At 34.0% G+C, this 25,374-nt stretch overlaps 2 protein-coding genes across 2 annotated transcripts; both read left to right on the plus strand.

The window, feature by feature from the left end:
* The first annotated feature begins 2,265 nt into the window (after positions 1-2,265).
* On the plus strand, positions 2,266-17,578 carry LOC103472941 (uncharacterized). Its single transcript, XM_017307375.1, has 12 exons — positions 2,266-2,521; positions 4,860-5,138; positions 5,942-6,244; positions 6,634-6,735; positions 7,003-7,023; positions 7,162-7,233; positions 13,082-13,348; positions 13,693-13,971; positions 15,474-15,776; positions 16,078-16,173; positions 16,822-16,900; positions 16,985-17,578. The coding sequence occupies exons 1-12, from the start codon at positions 2,272-2,274 to the stop codon at positions 17,022-17,024; spliced, it is 2,091 nt and encodes a 696-aa protein (XP_017162864.1). The 5' UTR covers positions 2,266-2,271; the 3' UTR covers positions 17,025-17,578.
* Positions 17,579-20,287: 2,709 nt separating this feature from the next.
* On the plus strand, positions 20,288-24,264 carry LOC103472943 (major histocompatibility complex class I-related gene protein-like). The gene is made up of 7 exons (XM_017307533.1): positions 20,288-20,752; positions 21,111-21,389; positions 21,693-21,995; positions 22,266-22,370; positions 22,702-22,725; positions 22,859-22,910; positions 23,390-24,264. Exons 1-7 carry the CDS (start codon positions 20,581-20,583, stop codon positions 23,475-23,477), a joined length of 1,023 nt encoding a protein of 340 aa, XP_017163022.1. The 5' UTR covers positions 20,288-20,580; the 3' UTR covers positions 23,478-24,264.
* Positions 24,265-25,374: the final 1,110 nt, after the last annotated feature.

A 25,374-nucleotide genomic window follows, 5' to 3' on the forward strand; every position in this document is an offset into this window, starting at 1 on the left:
ATTTCTGCAGTATGATGCAGGAAGTTAGAGCACAAAGAAACAATGAAAGAGGAAGAAAACTCAGAAATATGGTAAAGTAAATAAAAAGACAATGGGCCATAAATAGAAGTTACATTTAGGTAGATTATTTTGGAAAGGAATAACGGGTACTTAAGGCAATTTTGTTGTAAAATTCTACATATGTCATATAATACCCATATCAGCGTATTATTCATRAAATATAGTTTACAAAATCATAGCAGAAAGTGGCCTTTGTAACAGAACTCCTAATTTTAGAAAATATTTAGATCAGACTGAAGATAATTCTGTTAAGATGTTCAGTTAAGTGTATTTTCATAAAATTAAGCCAAACTGTATCTCATATAAAAATAATGCAGATGTTTGAGGTGCTTCTTTTTAAATAGGGCAAAATTACTTTAGAAACTGTCAAAACTTATTAAATCTAGAAAAGTATTTAGCTGTTTTTATTTATTTATTTATTTTTTCTTGTTTTGGGGAAGTTTTGGTCTGACTCCCCATATGAAAAATAGACTGATTTATTTTTTCTAAACTTGAATCTAACATAGTTCTTGGTAAACTTAAATTGAAGCTTTCTGTAAAGGTAAAATAAAAATCCCTAAACATTTTGCATTTGAAATGCAAAATGTTACCTTTAAAAACAGGTAATAGGTCTTTCTCTGAATTCGGTGCCTTTTGTAGGTGCATCTCAAAGATTTTAATATAATGCAAGCYGCAATTTTTGAGAAAATCAAGAAATGGAAATATCCATGTGTCTTGGTAATATACAATGCAAATATATTTTAAAAATCATGTTTTGAAAAATTTTATGGGTTGTTGAAGTGTAGAAATCAGTCAAATGAGCTTGTCCCCACTGACCAATGTTCATTTTTCACAAAATATAAAACAAATAAAAACAGCCAGTAACTGCAAGTAATTTGTACCATTATCAACATTTTTAGGTATACTTTAACCCAAATAAAATAAATATAAGAAAAATACATGAATTATATACAAAATAGCACTTTTTAATCCTTTCCCTCAAGTTTTGTTCAACCCCGTAACAGCATACCAATCCCTCCTTTTTGTTAATAATGGTTTAGTCCCATTTCCTCTGTGCCCTGGAAGTGACATCACTGAAGTCTCTTCCTGTTCAWACTGTAAAGAGATTTAAGTGAAAGTTTATTACCTATATTTGGTTATTTTTTATCCAAATATTGTCATCGTCAAGCTCAACATTTCAACCCTGTTACGCAGGTAAATTATATTTATTGTTGTTTGGGAAAAAGTAAAGAATGGTCTTTGAAAAGTATTTTAATTTCTTGTTTTCATCATATCATATGTTGCTCAAGACCAGCCAGAGAGTTCAACCCCATTAGAGTCTGATCAACTTTTACAATRGGTTCAACCCTGTAACGTGATACACTGTATTGATTTTTTTTATAGTAACAGCAAAACTAATACTTGTTGGACTGTATGTAAAGTTTAAAGAATGATTCAAAAACATAAAAAAGCCTGATTTAATTTTTTATTTTAAGTGTATTTTTAAACGCTTTTACATCAAGTTGCAGTATTCTACTTATCAGTCTAATTATTATAATTCAGAATCAAAGAAAATATACTTACAATTAGTTATTTTAATCAAGGGACAGGTGATCTCAAAGGAACTGGAAGAATTWGTTTAATTATGTTATATAGTTATTACTCATAGAGGAATGAAATTGTCCCGTTACGGGGTTGAATTTAAAGCAACCTAAGTAACAAAGAAATGCATAATAMTGTTTGGAATTTTATGCATAAGGTMGGGAGACATATTTTCTTGGAGGTTCAAAGACTCCTTCAATAGATGCAGTGATCAAAAACAAAATGTTTTGTGGTATATTTTTAAGTAACCTGAGACCCCAAAATGCACCGAATTCAGAGAATCACCCTAATATYTGCTGATTACTACTTAGAGCACTATAATTAACATAAAGAAATACTAAATAAAGCTAGCAGTTTAAAAATAAAATTGTTTACGTGTATGTATTAAATACTTCACTCATGAAATGTTATTTGTTTTTTAAATACACCATTCAAAAATCACCAACTTTGAATGGTCTTTTAATGTAAAGGTTAGTTATTATTATTATTATTATTATTATTATTATTATTATTACTACTACTATAGATGTAGTTGTTGTTGCTTGGTTTGTCTAAGTTTCAGAAAATGTTTAATTATGTTATTGTTTTACAAATTCTCAAATCATTGTCTTTTTTTCAGAGTCTCACTCTATGAAGTATTTCCACACTGCGTCCTCTCAAGTGCCAAACTTCCCAGAGTTTGTGGCTGTTGCTTTAGTTGATGATGTCCAGATGGTTTACTATGACAGTGACAGCGGGAAAGCAGAGCCCAAACAGGACTGGATGAGGGAGAAGATGGATCAGCTGTACTGGGAAAGAGAAGCTGAAAAATTTCAGCGTCACCAACAAACCTACAAAGTCAGCATTGAAATCTTGAAGCAGCGCTTTAACCAAACAGGAGGTTTGTGATAATTTGATTAATTGCTGATAATTATTGTTGCTTGTGGGAAGTAGGACACACCATTATACACACACAGACACAGATAGCAACCCAATATGTAGAGACTGTACTGATCAGGGGACAAGGGTGCAAAATGGGCTGCACAGTGGTGCAGTTGGTAGAGATGTTGCCTTGCAGCAAGAAGGTTCTGGGTTCGATTCCCGGCCCCGGTCTTTCTGCATGGAGTTTGCATGTTCTCCCTGTGCATGCGTGGGTTTTCTCTGGGTACTCCGGTTTCCTCCCATAGTCCAAAAACATGACTGTTAGGTTAATTGGCCTCTCCAGATTGCCCCTAGGTGTGTGTGTGTGTGTGCATGGTTGTGTGTCTCTGTGTTGCCCTACGACAGACTGGCGACCTGTCCAGGGTGACCCCGCCTCTCGCCCGGAACGTTGGCTGGAGATGGGCACCAGCAACCCTCCCAACCCCATTAAGGGACAAGGGTGCAAGAAAATGGATGAATGGATGGATGGATGGATGGATGGATGTACTGATCAGTGTAATAAATATACTGTAGAATCACGGCTGATATTTACATTGATTAATTCGACATTTCTTTTATTAGCCAATACAATCACCTGTTAAACCATTTCACCACTGAGATATTAACCAGTAATTGTTAAATGATGAATACAATTATTTAGTAGCAAGACATAAACCTAGAAATTGGGATTTTAAAACACCAGCTATATCAATATCACAATAGTTATCAGTGATACTGAACATTATATGTATTGAGAAGCTACCATTCTCAGCATTATGTTCTATATTTTCACCAGTTCTTTTTAATTCTATTTACTGCTTAATAATACCTAAATCTGAGTTACCCAGATTCCAGACTCCCCTGTTGAAAAAGGAAAGAAACCAGCTCTATTTTTGAGGACATCACAAGGTTTGACAAATGATGGGGACCTAAGAAAGACTGAAAGAGGCCGTGCACACAAGGTGTTCAGGCATCCTTAAAATTCATGTGTATAAAAATAAAGACTTGGAGTGTCTTAAAGTTGTCACAGAATTCAAGTTGGTCTTCAACACATTAATTGTAGGTCTTCAGTTTATTGGTTTATTGTGGCAGGACTGTTTAATCTCATATATTCTACGGAGCAGCAGTTGGTGCGACACAAACTCTGAAGTCTGAGGTTTACTGGATTTTAAACATGRTGGTCTTACAAAGGAAAAATTGTATTTCACAAMATTTTTCTATGGGGGAAATTACTGCTGASWAATGRAAAAGGAGTAGAAGATGGAGCTAAATGGGAAGCAAGAATCGCCACAGATGCAGCAATAATGGCAAATAKGGAAAAAGATTAGAAGGAACAGTAACTAATGTTTTCAGCTGAAGTAAGAATGGGACAATATTTTAATCTCAAAAGTAGTACCATTTCTTCTTTAATAATTTTTYATTCTATATATATTCAACAGTTTTCTGCCATTCAGGTAGAACCCAACAGGATGCGATAGGAACATCAGTGACAAAAGYTKAACAATTTTCAGCTTCCTTGTGTCTCGTCGCTATCCTGTGTGTACACATCTATGAGTTGGAAATTTCACCTGTCACCTGGYTCTGGTAGGRCAAGCGACTGTTGCCTCATCACACAAGTTCCATAGGAAATGAATGGAGAAGTTGAGAATACAACTATCTCTCGACATTGAGTTACTAGTGGACATTTTCTTCATTGAGAAAAATATCATCATAGAGACTAATAACTTTAAGTACAATACCATATTCAAACACACTGACTCAAATTATGCAGATCTGTTTCTTTGTGAATAACACGTAAACTTAGAATAAAAGACTCAGGCCCTAAAACAATCCGCCTCCTGCCTTTGTTTATCTGGGGAAAAGTGATTCACGTATGAAATTCAATGTGGATTAAAAAAATCCCAGTGTATTTGAACCCTGCAAAAGGAAGCAGCTTAACAGAACTTATTCTACCCGGGGCCCTGATAAAATATCTACACTATAACAATTAACAATAACAAACAAATCTTCAAAGTTTATTTTATATCAAAACAGTGGGAAACTCTTAATATCCATTGGYCATAATGGGAAGCAAACTGTATTTAATATTCTTAATATCTATCTTGAATTTGGACTTCTGGTACCTCCATCAGTGTTGTCTTGATGGTCAGAGTTACTGTGTCTTTAAATGTTGGCTTAAATTTGTCTGCAAATGTCTTGTTTGTGGACAATAAATGAAATCTGCTGTATGAGTCCTTTTTTAACTTTCTGCAGTCATTGCTTCCATTTGAAACATTTTGTTACTTTTTAATGACTTCTGTATCACCCTGTGTCCCCAGGTATTCATGTTTACCAATGGATGTATGGCTGTGAGTGGGATGAGGAGACTAAAGTGAAAAAAGGCTTTATGCAGTACGGGTATGATGGGGAGGACTTCATAGCCTTTGACCTGAGCACGAAGAAATGGATCGCTCCAACGCCTCAAGCTGTCATCACCAAAAACAAGTGGGACAATGACAGAGGTTGGATTGCACTGGCAGACAGCTTCCTCAACCAGAGGTGTCCTGATTGGATAAATACATATATGATCTATGGCAGGACTTCTCTCATGAGAACAGGTAGAACCAGGTTGATAAGTATTTTTCTAGAACCTACATAAAAGAACCACAGACAACGTATATGAATTTTATGTCCAAGCCTTGCAAAGGAGAAGACTCTATCAACTGCCCCTCCGAGCCGTTCACAGAGCGTTCTGAAGATCTTTGGGTAGAGCTTGTCTTTTATTATCAAGCAACAAAGAGGGAGGATAGGCAAGATAGACAGCAGAGGAAAAACAGCAAAGGTTGTAAAACAATTTACCTAAACAACTAGCAACCCAGTTCCAGATGTGATATCTGACCTACGATCTGACCCCGGTTCAAATCTCGGTCAAACTGTTTCACATGAAGATGAACAGGCAGCTGTGACCCCCAGGTTAGTTCATACACACACTAAAGAAGAGAACATTTTAAACTGACTAACATTAGACTGAATATGAACTAAAGTAACAACAAAATGAAAATACCAAAAAATTTCTATCACAGGTGACATATTAGTTCACTGAAAAAGTATTTACTTATCTGTAATTTTAATGTTTTGGGAAACATATTTCTTCATTTAGTTGTTATTTATTCTTTCTCAATTGACAACTTTAATTTCTTATTTTTTATTTGGCTCATTTATAAGAGATTCCTTCATCTTTAGTCTCAACATTACATTTGAAAGATTTGACAAGTATCATGAGCGTTTCTAAACAGCTTACCTAACTTGGTAATAAAAGTAAAACTAGAGTGTTAAAATCAAAGTGTCTGAMAGAGAAACTCCATTGGATCAGAAACCATAACATTTCTGAACTCTTAAGCTTTGCTTTTTCCCACCATAGAGAAACCTTCAGTSTCTYTCCTCCAGAAGTCKTCCTCCTCTCCAGTCWGCTGCCWCGCTACAGGTTTCTATCCTAACAAGGCTGAGATGCTCTGGAGGAAAGATGGAGAAGAGATCCATGATGGTGTGGTCAAAAGAGAAATCCTCCCTAACAACGATGGGACCTTCCAGATGAGTGTTGATCTGGATCTGTCATCCGTTTCATCTGAAGACTGGAGCAACTATGAATGTGTGTTTCAGCTGTCAGGTGTCAATGAAGACTTYGTCACCAAACTGGAKAAATCCAAAATCCTGACCAATGAAAGTAAGACCTTCTTCAAAATTGTTGATGATTACTGAAAATTACTGAAGTACTTTAGTTGACTTTACAAGATTTTTGCAGACAAATTAATTGGTTAAAAATATATACTGTTTAATCTATTATGTCATTTTAAGAATTGGTTTTGTTGCTAAAACCATAAAATATCTGAAGTATTTTAACCTGTCATGAGTGTTTCATAAAAAAATTCTCTTCAAGAAAAAAAGGAAAGTGAAATAATTACCAATTATAGGTTCAAACTTCTGTAACAGCAGAATAGCAGACTTGAGCATTTTATACAGACTATAAACAAATTGAGGTAGCATGGTACATGTTTGCTGTTTGGTTAAGAAAAAAAAGTCCAGCAATGTTTTGGTTTGTGATTTATTTCATAGGGAATTGGATCACGGTAATCACCACTGGAGCAGTGATTATTGCTGCCGTTGTCGCTGTGGTTGGAGTCATTTTCAGAAATACAATCAGTGAGAAACTATTCAGTGAGTTTTTTTTGTAATTTAATCCTAAATCCATGTAATTATGCAGATTACATTTTGGACACTGGTATAAAAATCAYTATAATACAAATTAAAATTTAAGGTCAATGTGGAACTATAAACTTTTACTGCTTTTAACCTAAATGAACAGTTRATTACTGCATGTCAAGTTTAAGGATAAAAGCAGTTAAGAAACAATACTGTCTGGGTTAAATGTGGGAACTGAAGTTGGTTACTCTACAAATTAAAAATATATTTTTCATTTTACAGAAGCCAAGCGACCTCCAACTTGTAAGTAAAACGCATTACATAATTTTCTCCAAAATTTAAAATGCATGATGCAGTCTAAAAATTTATTAATAATGTAATAATGTTTATTATGTTGTGTAAGACAAAATATCAGCTAACACTTTATTTCTCCTTTCACAGATATCAATAACCATGAAGTCCAAGAGATAATGATTCCAAAACAAAATGWAACATATGCGCCATGCACACACTGAGTTGTTTCATGTAAAATAATGTATGTGATGGTTTTTCTTTACATTGCTGACAGTGTTTGTCTTAAAGTACTAGACATATTCAATATTTCACATCAGTTTAATTTATAGGTGAAGTGGTTTGGATGTGACAACATTTTACGCAACATACAGAAGTGTCATAAATCTTTACATATGCAGACAAATAATATTAACTTCACTGGAAGAAACGGTGGACGAAAGTGAACAAAATATTGTGACTCAGGAGTATTATAGATACTTTAATGAATCTTTATTTTTTACTTGTTTCCGGAAAACAGAATTTTTATGTCTTACTTTCTGTTTGTTTAATATTTTATTTTCATCTCTTTGGGTCAGTGGATAAAGTTTGCATTAAAACAATGAGCATCACTATATTRTCTTCTGCAAACAGGGAGATTATGTGATCAATCTTCTTGTTTAAATCAGATTTTTTTAAAACAAGGATCAAACATTGACAAACTGAAGAGCAAGTTGAGTTTCATAGTTTGAGGTTTAATTTCGTCTGATAAATTGTTGAAAGTTTGTCTACTAAACAAAAATCTCATAAAAATGGAGGTTTTTGGAAATCTTTCCATTACTTTTTAGAAAGCAAGTTCTTTTTGTTGCCTGTAAATACTTGAATAATAATTATTGATGAGACAAATTAAAATAATAAAATACAGTCACATATCACTTTGTCTTGTAAAGAGTAATTTTCTTTGGAATCTGATGAGTTAAACATGTTGCATCTTTAGGTCATTTGGTGATACAGTGCTGACCATTCATGATGTTTAAATTTATGATTAAAATTCAAAYTAAATGTCATGTCCATGGTGTTGCTTGCTGCCCACTGTTAGAAATGGGCACCTGCATAAGAATAAGGAGGTAACAAAAAGTTAATAACTCGTTATTTTTAGAGAGTTATTACTACTACTACTACTACTAATAACTATCAGTAGAGAGGAGTCACTCGATTGTTGTTGGAGTGATTCTGTGTTGGTCTAGTTTGTCTGGTAAGTTAGCATTAGCATCAGTCATTAAACCGTCTGAATGTTATTTTTCTTTTTGTATRACTTCCAGGTCATACTGCACTGYACATGCCAATAATGTTCTTCATACTAATGTGCTAATTTATGTTTACAGTGTTTTAAWTCAGAATAAAGTGGCGTAATCAATGAATCCATTATGCTTAAGAACACAAAAAAGCAGTTACATTATWTGTTCATCATGTAGATATTTTGCTTGTTTTTGTTACATTGTGAGTTTTTTATCTATTCATTTTATTTAATGTGTCTCTCTAATTGTGATCCTCAAAGCATTTCTTTTGCTGTATGTTCYTCAGTATATTTGTTATTAAACTTGTGTTTTGAAAAGTTTTGTTTTTATCTCATGCTGACTTTTAAATGTTGTATTTAGTTGTGATTAATGAAACAGTGGTCAAGGTAACTTAGCTTTATTTTGCATTTGAACGATAAATTAAAGTTCTGTTTTTTCTAAAGCCAATGACTATGCAATATGGAAACTTTACAATTTTGTTTGAGACCAAAATCGTACTGTTTACTTCTTCAGAGGGTTCAATCCATAATGTCCTTCAATATTATGACTTCTGTTTCAAAGTAAATAATTCTGGCTTCTGGTGTTCAGTGCGAACTTGTAGGCGTATTAAATCACCTGTCAAAATGTTAAATATTTTGTGTTTATCTATCCAAATGTTTTCAGTACCAGTGTTTTCTTAATCTAAACACAAAAAGCACCACCTGATAATCAGCATGAATGATTAGTGGGGTGGGGGGGAGTAAGAAAACAATCTCCAAATAAATTTATATCAAACTTTGGAAAAACAAGTARAGAAAAAACAACAGCAATTTAGCACTCTTTATGAGTGAAATTAAATTCAGCTGAAATCAATTTAAAAATACTTGAAAAAGGTTGAAAAATTTGCTAAATTGATTAGCGACAAGATTGCAATTACATCTAATTCCACTAATTTCTTCAAATGTGGACTTAGTGCTTGTTAAAAAATAACATTGTGCTTCRGCTCATGACACCAATATTCATAGCTGTGACCAGTAGGATAAAGTGGATCAAATTTACTGGAGGGTGAAAGACCAAAAGTAAATAAACACAAAGCAATAAAATACTTGGTTGGTCTCCTTTAAAGATACCCCACCATGTATTAGAATAATGTACTAGAATAAAGAAAGAAGAGTAAGATTAGGTCTGACTGGTTTAAATAACACACTTAAAATAATATCCGAACATGTTACAGGTTGTTGTATTCATTGTAGCCAAATAAAAACAATAGAACACATTGTCTTTGAATGTAATAAATATGCACATGACAGAGAGCTATTATTTAGAAATTAAATAAGAATAAGAGAAAATTAGCTCATCTGGGATGCAGTTTTTGGCAGCATGTTTAGCTTTTTAAGAACAGGTATTTTGGAGATGTTGTCCCTCCAGTGAGTTGGGGGTCTTGTCACGGTGTTGTCCCTGTGGAAATCTTCCCAAGGGAGGCGTCCCGGGTACATCCTGATCAGAAGTTCAAAACACCTGGTATCTAAAGTCAGTCCTTAACGGCCAATATCCTACATGTTTTAGTGTTAGCTCATCACGCCTGAATCAAATGATGGTTCATTAGCAGGTCTGTGTGGAACGTTGACCTTTTAACTGGTTTTCGCTAAAAATAAAAGCTGCAAATTGTTTTTTTTATCTTGGTCCATCATGTCGTTTCACATAGACAAGTTCCCCAATACTCAACACTGTAGAGAGGTAGAACTGTTACCCTTTAATCTAGATTCAGTCATATTTTTATTTTGTGTGTAACGTCAAAAACATTGGGATCATGTTGTGAAGTCTTACAATTGTTTGTCTGCTTCTCAGGAGTTACATTTACCAGGCCTGTGCGGCTTTGAATGGGATAATGAAACCATTGAAATTAACAGACATGAACGGAATGGTTACCCAGCTAAATTTATATTTAATTTACATTAAATAAAAAATATTAATAATAAAAATATGTAATTTTATTAAACTGGCTGTGCATTTCAAGTATTTCACGATTTAGTATACTTGATTTAGGAGAAGCATTTTTGTACAGTGAAATTTAGGTGAACATCAATTGTTGAAAAGCATAATGTCAAACACATTTTCTCCATTGTTACCTGTCAGGCAACAAATAACCATGGATAAGAGGCAAAGAGGGAAGATAATATCTGAGAAAGATTTAGATGTGATCATACAGGTTTGAATTGTAGTCTGAACAGAATGGGACAGCATAAGGGGCTTTATGAGTGGTCAATTAAGAGACAGTTAACAGGCATTTATGGAATAAAATATCAGATAAATACATGTTATTTAGTGCACATTTTGTGAGCAAAGCATACAGTTTAATTTGGTTGAATTACTTCGTTTTAATTCTTTTAAGCTTCTTATAAAATCAAAACTTTGAAGTTAATATTTTTTTTCAATTCCGGTTCATACTCCAATTCGAAAGGTGGCGGTAGTGCACTGTTGAAACTATTTGCCAACTGCCAGAAAATTTTAAGAAGAAGAAGTGGAAAACGAAGAAGACTATTTTCCGCTAAAAAAACAACAAAAAATTTTAGTCGACTAAAAAGCTGCTTTCTCTCAAGAGATACCTAAGATCTGATTTTTTAAAAATAAGAAAACAAATATTTTTCCCCTTTGCACTAATGTCATAAGTGTTTAAACACTAGACATAAATGTTTAAATGCTTGTCTTCGTATTCCTGTTTTTACTTGATCTACGAAATGTGGTGGGAGGTGAGTAATATATTTTATAATATCAGACAAAACCAGCGTTTATGGGTCACTGTGGTGAGGTCCAGCCAGTTCTGTTCACGGTGTTCATGTTTACTAAAGCTTTCAAGGTGAAAGTGAAAACATGACCTTTAGATGTAATTTTACAACTACCAAACCAAAACAAATATCTCAAAATGTAAAAAAACAAAACAACCTAATCTAGGTAAGACTTTCTTGTAGGATTTCAGAATGAAAGCGTCACAAACACGGTGCAGTTTCTTATGTAAATAATTTTACAAGAAAGCTTCAGATTATCGTATGTAGGTGTCACTCTTAACATCTGATGCGTAATTTCAGTGTAAATTTGGTCCTATTGCCTTTATATAATCACAGATACTGAAAAGCATTTCAAAAAGTAACCGTCTTTCTCAGTTTTATTTAAATCCAGATTATCTATGTGTAGACCACCCCATCTATAGATATATTACTGCAAGGTTTCATGTTTTTGATGCAGAATTTAATTATTAAAACTCTGTAAGCATTGTCTATGCCTACGGTGAATAACCTCCATATCAATATCGATAGTAAAAGCAAACTGTCTGTTAGCTCAGGTTTCTTTATATCCTGATTAAAAACACAGCATCTATAGACGTCACTGCAACATTACCATACATTTCTGATGAGGAAATTTCAAATTAAAGTCACCTGAATATTTGAATAACATCATTTGTTATCAATAACTTGTAACTGGTAAAAGGCAGCTGTTGGTTAATATCCACTATTGTTCGTACTAGAGCTGCATGATCTATTGTAAATATGTTGTCATTACAATATCAGTGTATTCAGTATTTATACTGTAAAGTACTGTCTGAAGAGCAATAGTTGCTGGATGATTTTAAGAGTTTCTAAGTTGTATTTTTCATGCTGATGTAATATTTAGTCGGTAGAGCAGAGTTTCATGGCAGCAAGGGCTCACAACCAGACTCCAATGACTTTGCCAAAAATGTTAGAAGTTACATAGAGTAGGAAGCCCAGGAGTGAAAAAAAGAAAATATTACATATATCGCACCTGATATTGTCTTCACAATTTGTATTAATATTGCCATTGCAAGATTTTCTAATATTGTGCTGTTCGTATTGAGGATTCAAAATGTCTTTATGTCAAAAAAGTTTATGTAAAACTAACAAATTTACACCATATCCAACACTGGCTGTCACAAATGAGTCATCTTATTTCAAAATTTATACAAACTGTCAGATAGCTATAAAACAACATTGAAACTGCACGAGTGAAATGGTGAATAATTCAGATTATGGATTTCAGCAATTTTACAGAATAAAAGGGGATTCTTGAGTCACTATGAAACTTTGCTATCAAAGTTGAAATTGGTTTTGACAAAATACTCACGTGATTACACAGAATTATCAAAATTTATTTAGGTAAATAATGAATATAATAACAATTTCCTTTTTTTTTAAAAAACAGTCAAAATGTAATAAAATTTTAAAGGAAATATAATGAGGTCATTTTCACAAGATATAGAAATATGGGTGAGAGTTAGCACTACTGTGTAAATGTAAATTGAGGCTAACGCATATGAGTGTGTGTGGGTATGGATGTATACTTAGACATATGTAAATCCCGATAAAATGGAGAAATAATTAACCTGTTTGTTTTCATTTTTGATTAGATTTATTAATGAGGGTCCATCTGAAAATATGAGTTTATGGGGTAGGAGTTCATAAGCTTCTTACTTCTCCTTACTCCTTTTCTAGGATCTTAAGATTACTATGGTACAAAAATATGTCTTTTGCATTCCTTGTTCTTGTGCATAATTTTATGCTACTATAATGTTAAAAATAAATACATAAAAAATAAAAATTTAAAAATATTTAAAGAGTAAAAGTTGTACAATGGTGCTGTTTTTTGCAGGTAAGCTTCTAGATTAGTTGGCTTAAAATTACGTTTTGGACAAAAAAATTATCATGAATTTATAAAATTAGATATGTGATGTCATTTTTTATGTCAGAATATGATACCTTCAGTTTAAATTAGTTATGAGTCATACTGTCTTTTTCTTATAGTGACCCACTCTCTGAAGTATTTCTACGCGGCATCTTCAGGAATACCAAACTTCCCATCATACGTCTCTGTTGGGTTTGTGGATGATGTTCAGATAAGTTACTGTGACAGCAGCAACAACGAAAACGTTCCTAAACAGGACTGGATGAATAAAGTGAGTTCAGATTATCCAAATTACCGGAAGGAGGAAACTCTGACATGTCTGGATAAACAGCAAACCTTCAAAATCAACCTAGAAATTGCAAAACAACGCTACAACCAGACTGGAGGTTTGTTCATGTTTCACTTCTTAAACATATTTTTCAAGCGTTGGATTTGCAACAATCCCATCATAGATTTTTGCAGATTATCATGTGTTTATTTTAAACATAGTTGTTAGTTATTGTTTATTTGAAGGTCTGGGCATTTTTGCTTAATACAGCAAATGTAAACTGTAACTTCACCATATATTTTTGGAGTGACTTAAGTAGAAAGTTAGAATATTTGCTGAAAATATATGTTTGAAGGTTTCTTTGTTTTATGAATCAGTTTGTCACAATAAAATACACATTTAGGGTATTTAATGAATTGTATTTTAAACACTCATGTTGAATAAAGTCTGTCTCTGTCTCAGGGGTGCCCGTCTTTCAGCAGATGTATGGCTGTGAGTTCGATGATGAGACTAGAGAGTTCAAAGGTTATGATCAGTTTGGCTATGATGGAGAAGATTTTATTGTACTGGACCTGGAAGGACAGTCATGGATCGCTCCTAAACCACAAGCTTTCAACACCAAACAGAATTGGGAAAATAATAGAGTTGTACTGGAACTTGAGAAGACCTACTTAACTCATACATGTGTGGAGTGGCTGATGACGTATGTGAGCTATGGGAGGAGCTCACTGACGAAAACAGGTACTACAACAGAGCACTCATGATATAAAACATTAAGTAGTGTAAACTACATAACTTTGTTTTTGTATTAACAAAACTCTGCCACAGTTAGCCGTGGACATACTGGCCTGTGTATTTACTACATTGTCATGTCACTGATGTTTTCTGTGAAAAATCTGCAGAGAGTAACTTTTACAAAAGTATGTCTTTTACTTATTTATTAAAAATCAGGAGCAGAACAGTGATCTTCTTTTACTGTGGACCAAAAAGTTGGACAAAATCATGTGTGACTTTTTTTTTCTCCCCCAAACATTGGCTGGTAGTGATGATCATTATGCTCAAGTTGGATAGCTGCACATAAAGGAATCAAATGTTAACTGCAGTTGTGCTGCTGGAACATCATAAACTAAACTTATTAACTTATTATAAACGGATCACCTTTGATTACAGTTACATTCAGTGCAGCCGCCTGCTGCTCCGCTGCCCCAATTTGCAGTTGGATGCTTCGTTGACTCAGCAGCGGCTCTCTGACTTTGCAGGATGAACCAATGTCAGACATAAACTCTGTCAGATCATCAGATGTGGATGCTCCACATTTCCACATCTGGAAGTGTGGAACTATCCAACCAGTGTTTTTGTAAGAGCATAAAGCTGCCAGGTTTAAGCAATACACAGAGTGACCTTGATCAGTTTGATGGATAAAAGGGGGAAAAATGCAACAAAGGAACCAAGGACGGGAGTCCAACTCTGCATACGTGGTGCCAGTTCTAACCACTGTTCCATGCGACGCCCCTATTCCAGAAGCCTTTGCCGGGATTTGCCGTATGCCTTTGATAAATTACTTTATATTTTTATACAATTCAAACTACCGACCTAGTTCCCAGTCTTCAATTTCAGTCAGTCTTGGCATGTGATTGCAACTAGCCACATAGAAAATTATTCCAGAGTAAAGAATTGACTTGGCCACCAGGTGGTGCTACCTCTTCTCATGACAGTAAATGGGACAGATAATCTGTTAAAAATAAAATCAACCTCCTCCACCAAAAACAACCAAGCGTGACAGACTCTGTTGTGGTGAAGCAGCTGTAGCATAACAGAGAGAAAAAGGAAGGGTGTGAGCAGCACATACACAGGGATGATTGACAATGCTATGACCCTCCTCCTGGTTCTGATTGATTTTTTACTGAGCTGTGTATTTGTTCAGATGACAGGAAGACCACAGAGAGAAGGCAGAGGAGCTCGATTTTTTTTTTCTCACTGATTATAATACAATACTGTCACAACATAGTTACAATTTTAACCAATATTTATAAGTACCATACTGCAGCTTTAAATCACCTTCTTCAAAAATCTACTCATCAAGCTTTCAGTGTATATTGAAATATACATGTTTGGTAAACCCAACTACCAGGATTCAGGGGAGGTAACATGAAAAGGGTCAACATGGTAAAATTGGAAAAGAATATTAATTACAAATGGTCTTTAAAGCTCATAATAACTATAAATGTTTAATTTGTCTTCAGATCTTCCCTCAGTGTCTTTCCTCCAGAAGAATAGCTCCTCTCCAGTCTGCTGCCACGCTACAGGATTTTATCCTAACAGAGCTGAAATGTTCTGGAGGAAAGATGGAGAGGAGATCCATGATGGTGTGGAGAAAGAAGAGATCCTCCCCAACAATGATGGGACCTTCCAAATGAGAATTTATGTGAATCTTTCATTTGTTCCATCTGATGACTGGGCAAAGTATGAATGCGTGTTTCGGTTCTCTGGTTTTAAAGAAAATGTTGTCACCCGACTGGACAGAAGAAAAATAAGGACAATGAAAGGTGAGGACAAAGTGAAGACTACAAATTCAGCAAATACACTTTAGTGTCTGTAGTTCTATACATACAAAAGATAAAATTTAGTTCTTTTCTATTGTAAAAATAAGTTTTTGCTATTTCATAATCACATGTACCTATTTGGAATACAAACTTAACAAAAAGTTAAAACTACAGTAAAGATTTTCAGAAAAATGAAATCCCAACTAGCATGGAGTATTGACAGTTTTACTTGCTGCAACTGTTCACTTTAGCACATAGATGTTCAACACACAGGGTTTCATTTTGTTCTTGTTTCTCTCCTCAGTAAATTCTACCACCTCACACATCACTGGTATTGTGGTTATGATTGTGGCTCTGGTCATTGCAGTGACTGCATTTCTTTGTCTGAGAAAGAAAAAGGGTAAGAAAACAATACATTGTCTTTTTGTATTATTATTTTAGATATGTGAACCTTATATTACTCTGCTTCAGTAGGTAAGAAATAACCAAAAACAAAAAGTAGTGAGGAGAAAATGACCAGGGCATCTCAGGAGAAAATAAACTATTTATAGTTAATGTGAGACAGTCACATATGTTTTAGCAGGACATTTGTTGAATGTGTATAAAATATGAAATGTCAAGTTAGAATTACTCATGAACTCTAATCGTTTTCAACATTAGCAAATGTTGAAAACGAGCTACAGTCAAACTGTTAAAGGTGCTTTCAAACACAGGCATTGTGTAAAAGTACTGAGGTAGCAATGGGTATATTTTCTGATATCCAGAGCTTGTCAAGTGTAAAATACTTTTACAGTCAGTGACCTCATGAATGCTCAAATGCTTCTTGGTGTTGTAGAGCTAGCCAGTGGTGCAAAATGTGGGTTTGCACTTTATGTGCCTCATTGGGCCACTGCGCTAGAGGAGACGTTAAAGTAAAGAAAATGTTATTTTTCTAAGAGGGCATGTAAAAACAATATGAAAATATAAGTTAAGTCTAAAGAACTTGATAAAATTTTATTTTGTCTCTGAAAATAATAAAAGAAAACAATTTTACATGTTTTTTTTCTAGTCACTCAATATAGCGCAGCTGAGACTTCATCTTCAACTTCTAAAGACAGCGCTCCATCAGACAGACCAAATCGACAATGGTAAAATCCAAACATCCTACTTGTTTCTGTGTCATTTCCTCTTATGTATGACTCAAACAGCCATCCATCAATCTGTTGCTTTAGGTCAAGGCCTGGGGAACGGCCTGTGGACATGACATATTAGAGACTCGTTAACCTCAGTCATGTTTTTGAACTGTGGGAGGAAGACGGAGAGAACCTGCGAGAAAGACCACAGGCTTGGATTCGACCTGATGGAAGACTTGTTTTTATCATTTAATCAATATATAAGATGTGAAAAATATTTTCTATACATTGAATTTACTTTTGCTTAAGCTGAACTTATTTCATAAGTGTGTAAAAATCCAGAACCTTAAAAACTTCAAAACTCTGAGTTGCAGAAGACAGAGCAACGCCACATGTTGAGCTATTTATGTTACCGAAACGAGAAGATCTTGCAATAACGGGGTTGGAGAAAGATTGATGTGTATAAATACCGTGTATTCCTCAGTGGGAGAACGTTACATTTTGGTGCAAGCTCCTTGCTCATTGCAAGTAAAAATGTCTTAATAATGTAGCTCTTTTATTTGGCATTCCTTTCAGGAGCAGTAGAAATTTCTTACTCAAGGTGATCAGCTTCTTGTTGCAAGGCAGTAATAGTGTTACAAAATGTGGCATCATGCAGCCACCCCATGAAGGGAACATTGTGTGGAAAAAGTTCTCCTAATATTTGTTTAACTCTCCCAACAGCAAAATGACAGCACTACTGTCAAATAAAGAGTTTATACACTAATATCTGAATTCACCAAAACACTCTGTCTTTTCCTGATTATTTTACTGAGTCTCTATAATCAAAGCAACACATGGGAAGGGCTGTATAGTGTTTTAATGTTGTTCGAGAAGATTTTTAGTTTTTAAAGCCACGTGTTAAATAAACAAAAAGGCCTGTTGCTGAGTTTCTGCCTCTAAATACCAGAATAGATTAAATTTTTTGCAGAAAGTAAACCAAATCTGCATGGTTTATAGTTTATGTACTTGGAAATCTTAAATCATGACTTTATTTAAAACATATTAACTGTTGTGTCAAATGGCAGTTTATACTGCCAATTCTTAGTTTTGCTTTTTTTGATGGGGCTACTTATATATATAATCAAACAATAAAGATATAACTTTTAATAACCTATTTAGACAGTTTATCTGAAAAAAAGTATATATACCTGGGGTTACACTTTGACCTATGTTTGATGTCTACAGCATTTTTCTAAGAACTAGAGGTAACATGGTTACTTGATTGTGCTGGCACTTTGTGTTTGGAAAATACACAATGCCGCACCTTTGATAAATAATGGTTGGTGACGTTGCAGCTGTTATTCTTTCTCTAGTTTCACGCTTCTTCCTTTAGTGTAAAGAAACGAAGTGGATTATTTTGGATGTAAAATAGACAAGCAATAGTGGATTTGGCTATATGTTTGTCTTTTTGATCCTACTGCTTATGCAGCTCAGTGCTGTAACAGGTAAGTTACTAAGCCTGCAATTATTAAATAAAAAAATCAGGGTTTAATCTAAGTTTCTAGATTGTTCTGTTTGGAACAGCAGAGGGCTGAAAGTGTAAGGACTGTTTTGTTATGAATGACTCCAGTTCAAAGTTCAATTCACAAGTTGTTTAGAAATATGTTTTATGGAGTTGTATTCCCATCATGGTGGCTGGCAAGGTCGGCTCTGGAGTTATTTGGGCTCTACTTTGACTATATTCAGGTGTTGCTGTTAATTATAACGCAGCTCAACTTCTGCACAGATCTGCCTCCTTCTGGGGTGTTGGCAGTGTTTTAAAACATCTATTAGAATATTAGTTTTAGCAGAAAATATTCACCACCAGACTGGAAACGACCTTCTCAGCACATTCATGTAAATTTACTAAAGCCTTTTTTCAGAGATGAAGGCAACTGTCTCTTCAGTGAAAATAGATTTGAATTGTACAGCAGTATCAGACAAGCATGTGCAGATTCTGCTGTGATCTAGCCAAGACCTAACAACTCTGAGATGTTGAATTTGCAACAACTGTTGAGCCATTTGTCTGCAGAAAGAAGTGAACAGTTGATGCAGTCAATTTTGGATTTTTGTGGATTATTTCATGATATTCCAACATATACTTTTTATTTGAGCATGACATTGATGTGAGACATGTGCAGCCCATCCATCAGTATTTTTATCATGTCCCTCCAGAAAATAATAAATTCCTCAGATGGCAACAGAGACTTGTTTTTATTTTGGAGGACCAGGCAGGATCACAGACTATAAGAGGGTGTCACAGTAAAGGTGCAGTTTTATCAAAATACATAGTCATTAAAAATTGACAAAGGGCCAAAGTTTAAAAAACAAAACCATTTACTTTACCACAAAAGCCACAATTCTGTTTAACATTTGAGGACTGCAGTAGAGTCTCTTGTTAAAGTGGCTTATTGCACAGGAAAATGTTTCACAGCTTAACTCTGTACAACTCTATATAACTTACCACCAACATGCTAACTGTTAAACTTAGCAACTTAAAGTCAACAGTTTTGAATCATTACAACCTTTTTATTATTTATGAACAAAATAATACACAGTAAAAATGCCAGTGTTGAATTAACACCCAAAAGTGTGCAAATGTGTTCAAGTCAGCTGGTGTTAAAGTAAAATTTTTGAAAGTGTTAAAAGATTGACACCCCTTTTTTTGTTGTTAAATTAACACCGGACATTGTTAATATTCAACAATACCAAGTGTCACATTAACATTACAACGGTGTTGGTGTTAAAATATGTTAAAAGTAACACGTACTGTCGATCACAAAACACAATGTGGTGTTAAAAAGGTAAATAATTGATCCCAGAAGGTGTCAATATCAACCAAATTCAGTGGAAAAATGTTCAAAATAATGCACAGAAATTGAAAGTTTAACTTTTATTAAACGTGTTAATAAAAAAAAAAGAGTGTTAATCTTTTAACATTTTCAAAAGTGTTACTCTAACACCAGCTAACTTGGACACATATACACTTTGGGTGTTAATTCAACACTGGCATTTTTACTGTAGGTCTTTTTGTGCAGTCGTCAGAGAGTGCTTCTCATTATTATTAATGGCAATTAATGAACAACTAAAAGAGCATTTCTGCCATATTGACATGGGTTGTGGACCCATGTTATTAAAGAACATGTTATTAAAAAGGGGAAAAACAATTTTCAATTGGTGCAGGCTTTAAGTTTTCAAATGCTAAACTACAATATAAACAAACTGACTGGCAGTTCAGGTGAAGGTGATCAGGGAGGCCAATCAGATTTCAAGGGTAGCAGATGCNCCTGACAAATGTGTTGATTGTGTTGGAACTGCTGAGTGTGAATAAACTTGATTTGCTGCTCAAGTGTTTAAAATCTGAAATATCAGTGCCATAAATTTATTTATTGTTGGTAAGGAAACATGAAAAATAAATATATATATATTTGATGGAAAGTGTTGGTAATTGTATTCAACTAGATGCAGAATTTGGAAAAAGAAGAAATGGTTTGAAGCATTAGGTTCAAATCCTACAAAAATAACAATGAGCAGTTTCAAATTCAAAAATTTTAATTGTTATATTGTTTCTCCTTGCAGTTCATCATTCTCTGCAGTATATTTACACGGCATCATCTGGAATCCAAAGCTTTCCAGAGTTTGTGGCTGTTGGTCTGGTTGATGGAAATGAGGTCATGTACTATGACAGCAACACCATGAAAGCAATCCCCAAACAGGCCTGGATGAAGAAAGTCACAGAGGATGATCCACAGTACTGGGAGTTTGAAACTCATAAGTTATCTAGAACCCAGAAATCCTTCATAAACAGTATTGAAGTTGCAAAGCAGCGCTTCAACCAAACTGGAGGTTTGTCAGCTTACTACTGTTAAAATAACAGCATTTCATTCAATATTATTAGAACTGTTTCCAGATGAGTGAGATTAAAACCACTACACTGTAACATACCAGTTATTTCATTGGTGTTCTCTTAGCCATATTAAAAGGCACTTTGAGGAATTGCACAAAATGCTTTTGCTTGCAAGACGTATTTACACACTTCAAATGAGCCATAATGTTAAATTATTTATTTTCTACATTTGGTGAAAATGTAGTTTTTAAATTTCAAAGCAATGGCAGAAATAATCTGTCTTAAATCCTCTGTCCTGCTATTTCTATTGAAAAGCTACATTCCCACAGTTGCTGAAAATCTCTTTCTGTTTCTCAGGTGTTCACATCTTCCAGAATATGTATGGCTGTGAGTTTGATGATGAATATAAAAAAGCTGAAGGTTGGGAAAGCTTTGGCTATGATGGAGAGGACTTCATAGCATTTGACCTGAAAACAGAGAGATGGTCTGCTCCAGTACATCAGGCTTTAATCACCAAAAACAAATGGGACAATGACAAAATGAAGGTGGCAGAGATAAAGTACTACATCACCCAGACTTGTCCTGATTGGCTGAAAATGTATGTGGAGTATGGGAAGATCTCCCTGGTGAGAACAGGTAGAACAATCCATAGTTTAGTATTCATGCCTTTTTTTTTTTTTTTTAACAATGACCTATTTGTTACATGTTTATATGTCTTACATTACTGACTACTGACTGATTTTCTATGTGTACTGTTGTGTTTAGAACTATACCTGTGAAATTATAAATTCAGTTTTCAAGTCTGAGGTTTTGAGGACTTTCTTTTTAACCGAGTTTGACTGTTTTTTGATAGGGAACAATGTGTTTTACTGTCCTTTTTCTTATCTTCGGCTTTTTGTACCACCACCTTTTAATCAGTATTGTATTTTTTCTCCTCAGATGGTCCCTCAGTGTCTTTCCTCCAGAAGTCTTCCTCCTCTCCAGTCTGTTGTCATGCTACAGGTTTCTATCCTAGCAGAGCTGAAATGTTCTGGCGGAGAGGTGAAGAGGAGATTCATGATGGTGTAGATAAACGGGAGATTCTTCCTAACAATGATGGGACCTTTCAAATGAGTATTTACATTGACCTGTCATCTGTTCCCTCTGAGGACTGGACAAAATATAAATGTGTGTTTCAGCTGTTTGGTGTCAAAGATGACCTTGTCATCAAACTGGAGAGAGCACGAATACTGAGCAACAATGGTGAGTATAACTTGAGAAGTGAGGAATAATTTTGGGAAATAAACTGTAGATTAGAGGTGCTGCAATTGTTTTTATTTTTATAGATGTTTAATGTTGATTTATCTATGCTATGAACTGTGGTTTTACTTGTACAGCAGCATCACGTTTGTTTACCAAATGTTAATTCGAAAACTAACCAGATACGTACAGAAATATGTATACCATTAAATAAATAATATTACTAGATAGCACATAGGGGATTAAAGTGTATATTTTATTTTTTCTCCACAGTCTATTCAGGTATATCCATCATTTCTTGGACCATACCTGTTGTAATGCTTTGTCTTGCAACTGTTGCTCTGTCTGGATACGTTTACACTTTGAAAAAGAAGAATGGTGAGAAATCAACAAATTTTGTTTTGCTTATTTTAAATTTGAGCTGAGTTGAAAAAAAAAAGCCAAACTTAACTTTAATTAATAATATCACCTAATGGCTTAAGTTATAATTAGCCAGAAGTGATTTTTGGAAAAAAGGTGGTGATTTATTTATTTTTTTCCAAAGATGATGTTGGTAAGAAAAAAACAAGACTTGGACTTTTATTTTTCAAAGTTGATACTATGTAAATGTAAATTCAAAAAAAGTCACAATTTTACATAATAAAAGTAAAACCTGAAACCTTTTATATAGTTTTTAATATAACAGCTCAAATTGTGTATTGTTTTTCAGGTAAAGACAGGCGTATTATAGATGGTGAGTAAAACATGTATAAAATACTTATTTGCCAAATAGTTTCTGTATTTTGATAAGAACTTTTTTTCAGCAGGTTTTTGTTGTAACATTCAAAATAAAACAAAACCTTCCTAACAGTTTGTTTGACTTCCAGCTGTGAGAGTTTATGAGGCTCAGGAAGAAATGCTTTCCAAAAATGAACTGACGTGAGTTATTTCATATATAAAACAATCACTTTCAAACTGAATAGGGAAGAACTGCATGTTTTTTAAGTTGAAAAAAAAAATAATGATTTGGATGAATTAATGTAAGTAATGATTCCCAATGATTCATTTGCCAGTTTCATAACTGGCAAATGAAACTAAATACGTAAGGTTATGGTTTTTCTGTGTATTAATTTAAATTTCTGTGTTCAGTTGAGTCTCTGTGTTGTCCATCCACCCCTTGATTGCTCCCAGCTGTGTCTCATGTTCCCTGATTACCCCTTGTGTATTTAATCCCCTTGATTCTCCTTGTATTTTGTACTTTTCATCAAAATATTTGGGATCAAAAGAATAATATTTGAAAACATTTGAATGACAGATAAAATACTTCAATGTTTTAATCATTTGGAAAGTGCTATAAATATGAAATCATTTCAAACATTACTTTGTCACTCTAATTGTTTATTTCTTAATTTTTTCAGGTTGTCATTTAGACACCGAGATCAGGATCGACGTCACCACCTTCAACAATTTGAAATGAGTCGTCTTGAGGCTTTTACCCAACTGTAATTCATAAACTGTTTACATGAACATTTCTAAATGTGAACTTTATGCCACAAAAACATCAGATCACCACTTTTGAAGTAGTTCTATTTTTACGTTTTGAGTTTTTCTTATATTTATCCAAACATTAATATTAGTTACATGTATCATGTCAAAAACTAATACTGAGGTCCGGTAGATATATTTTTGTCAATTTCTTTTCTTACCTCTTATATATTTTTACTGTCACTGGGATAGATGGGTGCACTTCATTATGAAAATCAGTGTGACCACTACACTAATCACCAGATTTAACTATGTTTTAGTCTAAATGCAGAAGATATTTGCTGTTTTGTCAGCAAATATCTTCTGCTTAGCTGTAATCTACTGTTTAGATGTAATAGTTGTGAAGCATCAATAAAGACCTGAATGGAAAAGAGACACAAAATAGCTAAAGATGCTGATGGAGGCAGATAAATCGTTTTATCAGAGTCTGAATATGAAGGCTCAGACCCATTGATTGATTGATCGTCTTATTTATGTAAATCTGGAAACAAACAGCTGATAAACATGATCCCAGTTTGTGAAACTAAACAAACCAGCAGACTGAAGTTTACACAAACGATTGTCTTTATTCGTTTCTCCAGTTGGAGTAAATGCTGCAAATCAATGACTCAACGCAATCTGCTGGGCTTCTTTGAAACTTTTGAAACTTTGAATAATTAACTGAACTGTTCGATAACATAAATCAGTTGGAATGTATGTATGATTTAATTGAAATGATTATTTTGTAAAGTGTCTTGAGATGACATTTGTTGTGATTATGCCCTGTATATTTAACTGAATTGAATTAAACTGAATTGATTGATTTAAAAAAATCTTTTTAGCAGTTTTATAAATGAATTGAGATTAAGTATCATAATCTGTGGTGGAGTCCAAAGATTCTTATGAGACAGAGCAGGGAGGAAGGTGTGAACCAGGAAACGGGTCCAGAATGGGTTTAGATTCTGATCTGACATGTTTGTCACTATGATCCGATAAACTGGTAGTGTGTGGTGGCTTGTGCTCCATTTATCACGTTGATTTAAAGGAGGAGGATCATTTTTAGCTTAAATTTATGAAAACACATTTAAGATTAGAATATTGCAATTGACCAATAAAACAATACAGAAGCATGGGCTAAATGAAAAGTATGCATACCTGCTTATTTTAAAAAGATACTTTTAATCTGAAAAACATTCAACAGAACACATAATGATTTAATATGACTACTTCCAGACGATGCCCTGGGTAAATGGGATGTTTCATTTAAATTTTTGTGTGGACAGTTTTAAACCAACTTTAAGAAACTGATGATCAATTTAAGGAACTTTACAGCTGACCTGCTTCCTCATTTTGTCAAACTGGCTTTAGAAGAAGAAGGAAGAAAAATCACAGGCTGTTATTCAAAATGTGGAGTCGAAATGGCTGCAGTGAGGATATTAATCCTTCTGATTTTACTGGAAATAAAAGAGACAGAATCAGGTGAGCTACTAATTCATAGATCAGTCCTGTAACAAGTATTTTACTATTTTTGACTCTGATGTTTATTTGATGGGATTTATGGGTGTTGACCTGGAAGATAACAATTTAAATCCCTTATTTAACCAGTATGGTTAAATAGAACCATTGGGTCACTTTTTTATAGCATTACTTTTAAAATGTAACATAGAAGCAAACTCTAGGTCAAGTTTACATGTCTGTCTTGTAAATATTTTTTACATTTCTTGCCTGAATTTTCATGAGCATGTAAGAGCACCGTGTAAAACACAGATGAGGACATAAAAACTGTTAAATTAAAAGTATTTAAATAATGCAGGAGCACAACCTGATCAGGAGAGAGATGAAGTATATTTAGGCTTCCTCCAGGGCAGAAGACAGAACT

Source organism: Poecilia reticulata, linkage group LG11, assembly GCF_000633615.1.
Source record: "Poecilia reticulata strain Guanapo linkage group LG11, Guppy_female_1.0+MT, whole genome shotgun sequence".
Taxonomy (NCBI): Eukaryota; Metazoa; Chordata; class Actinopteri; order Cyprinodontiformes; family Poeciliidae; genus Poecilia; species Poecilia reticulata.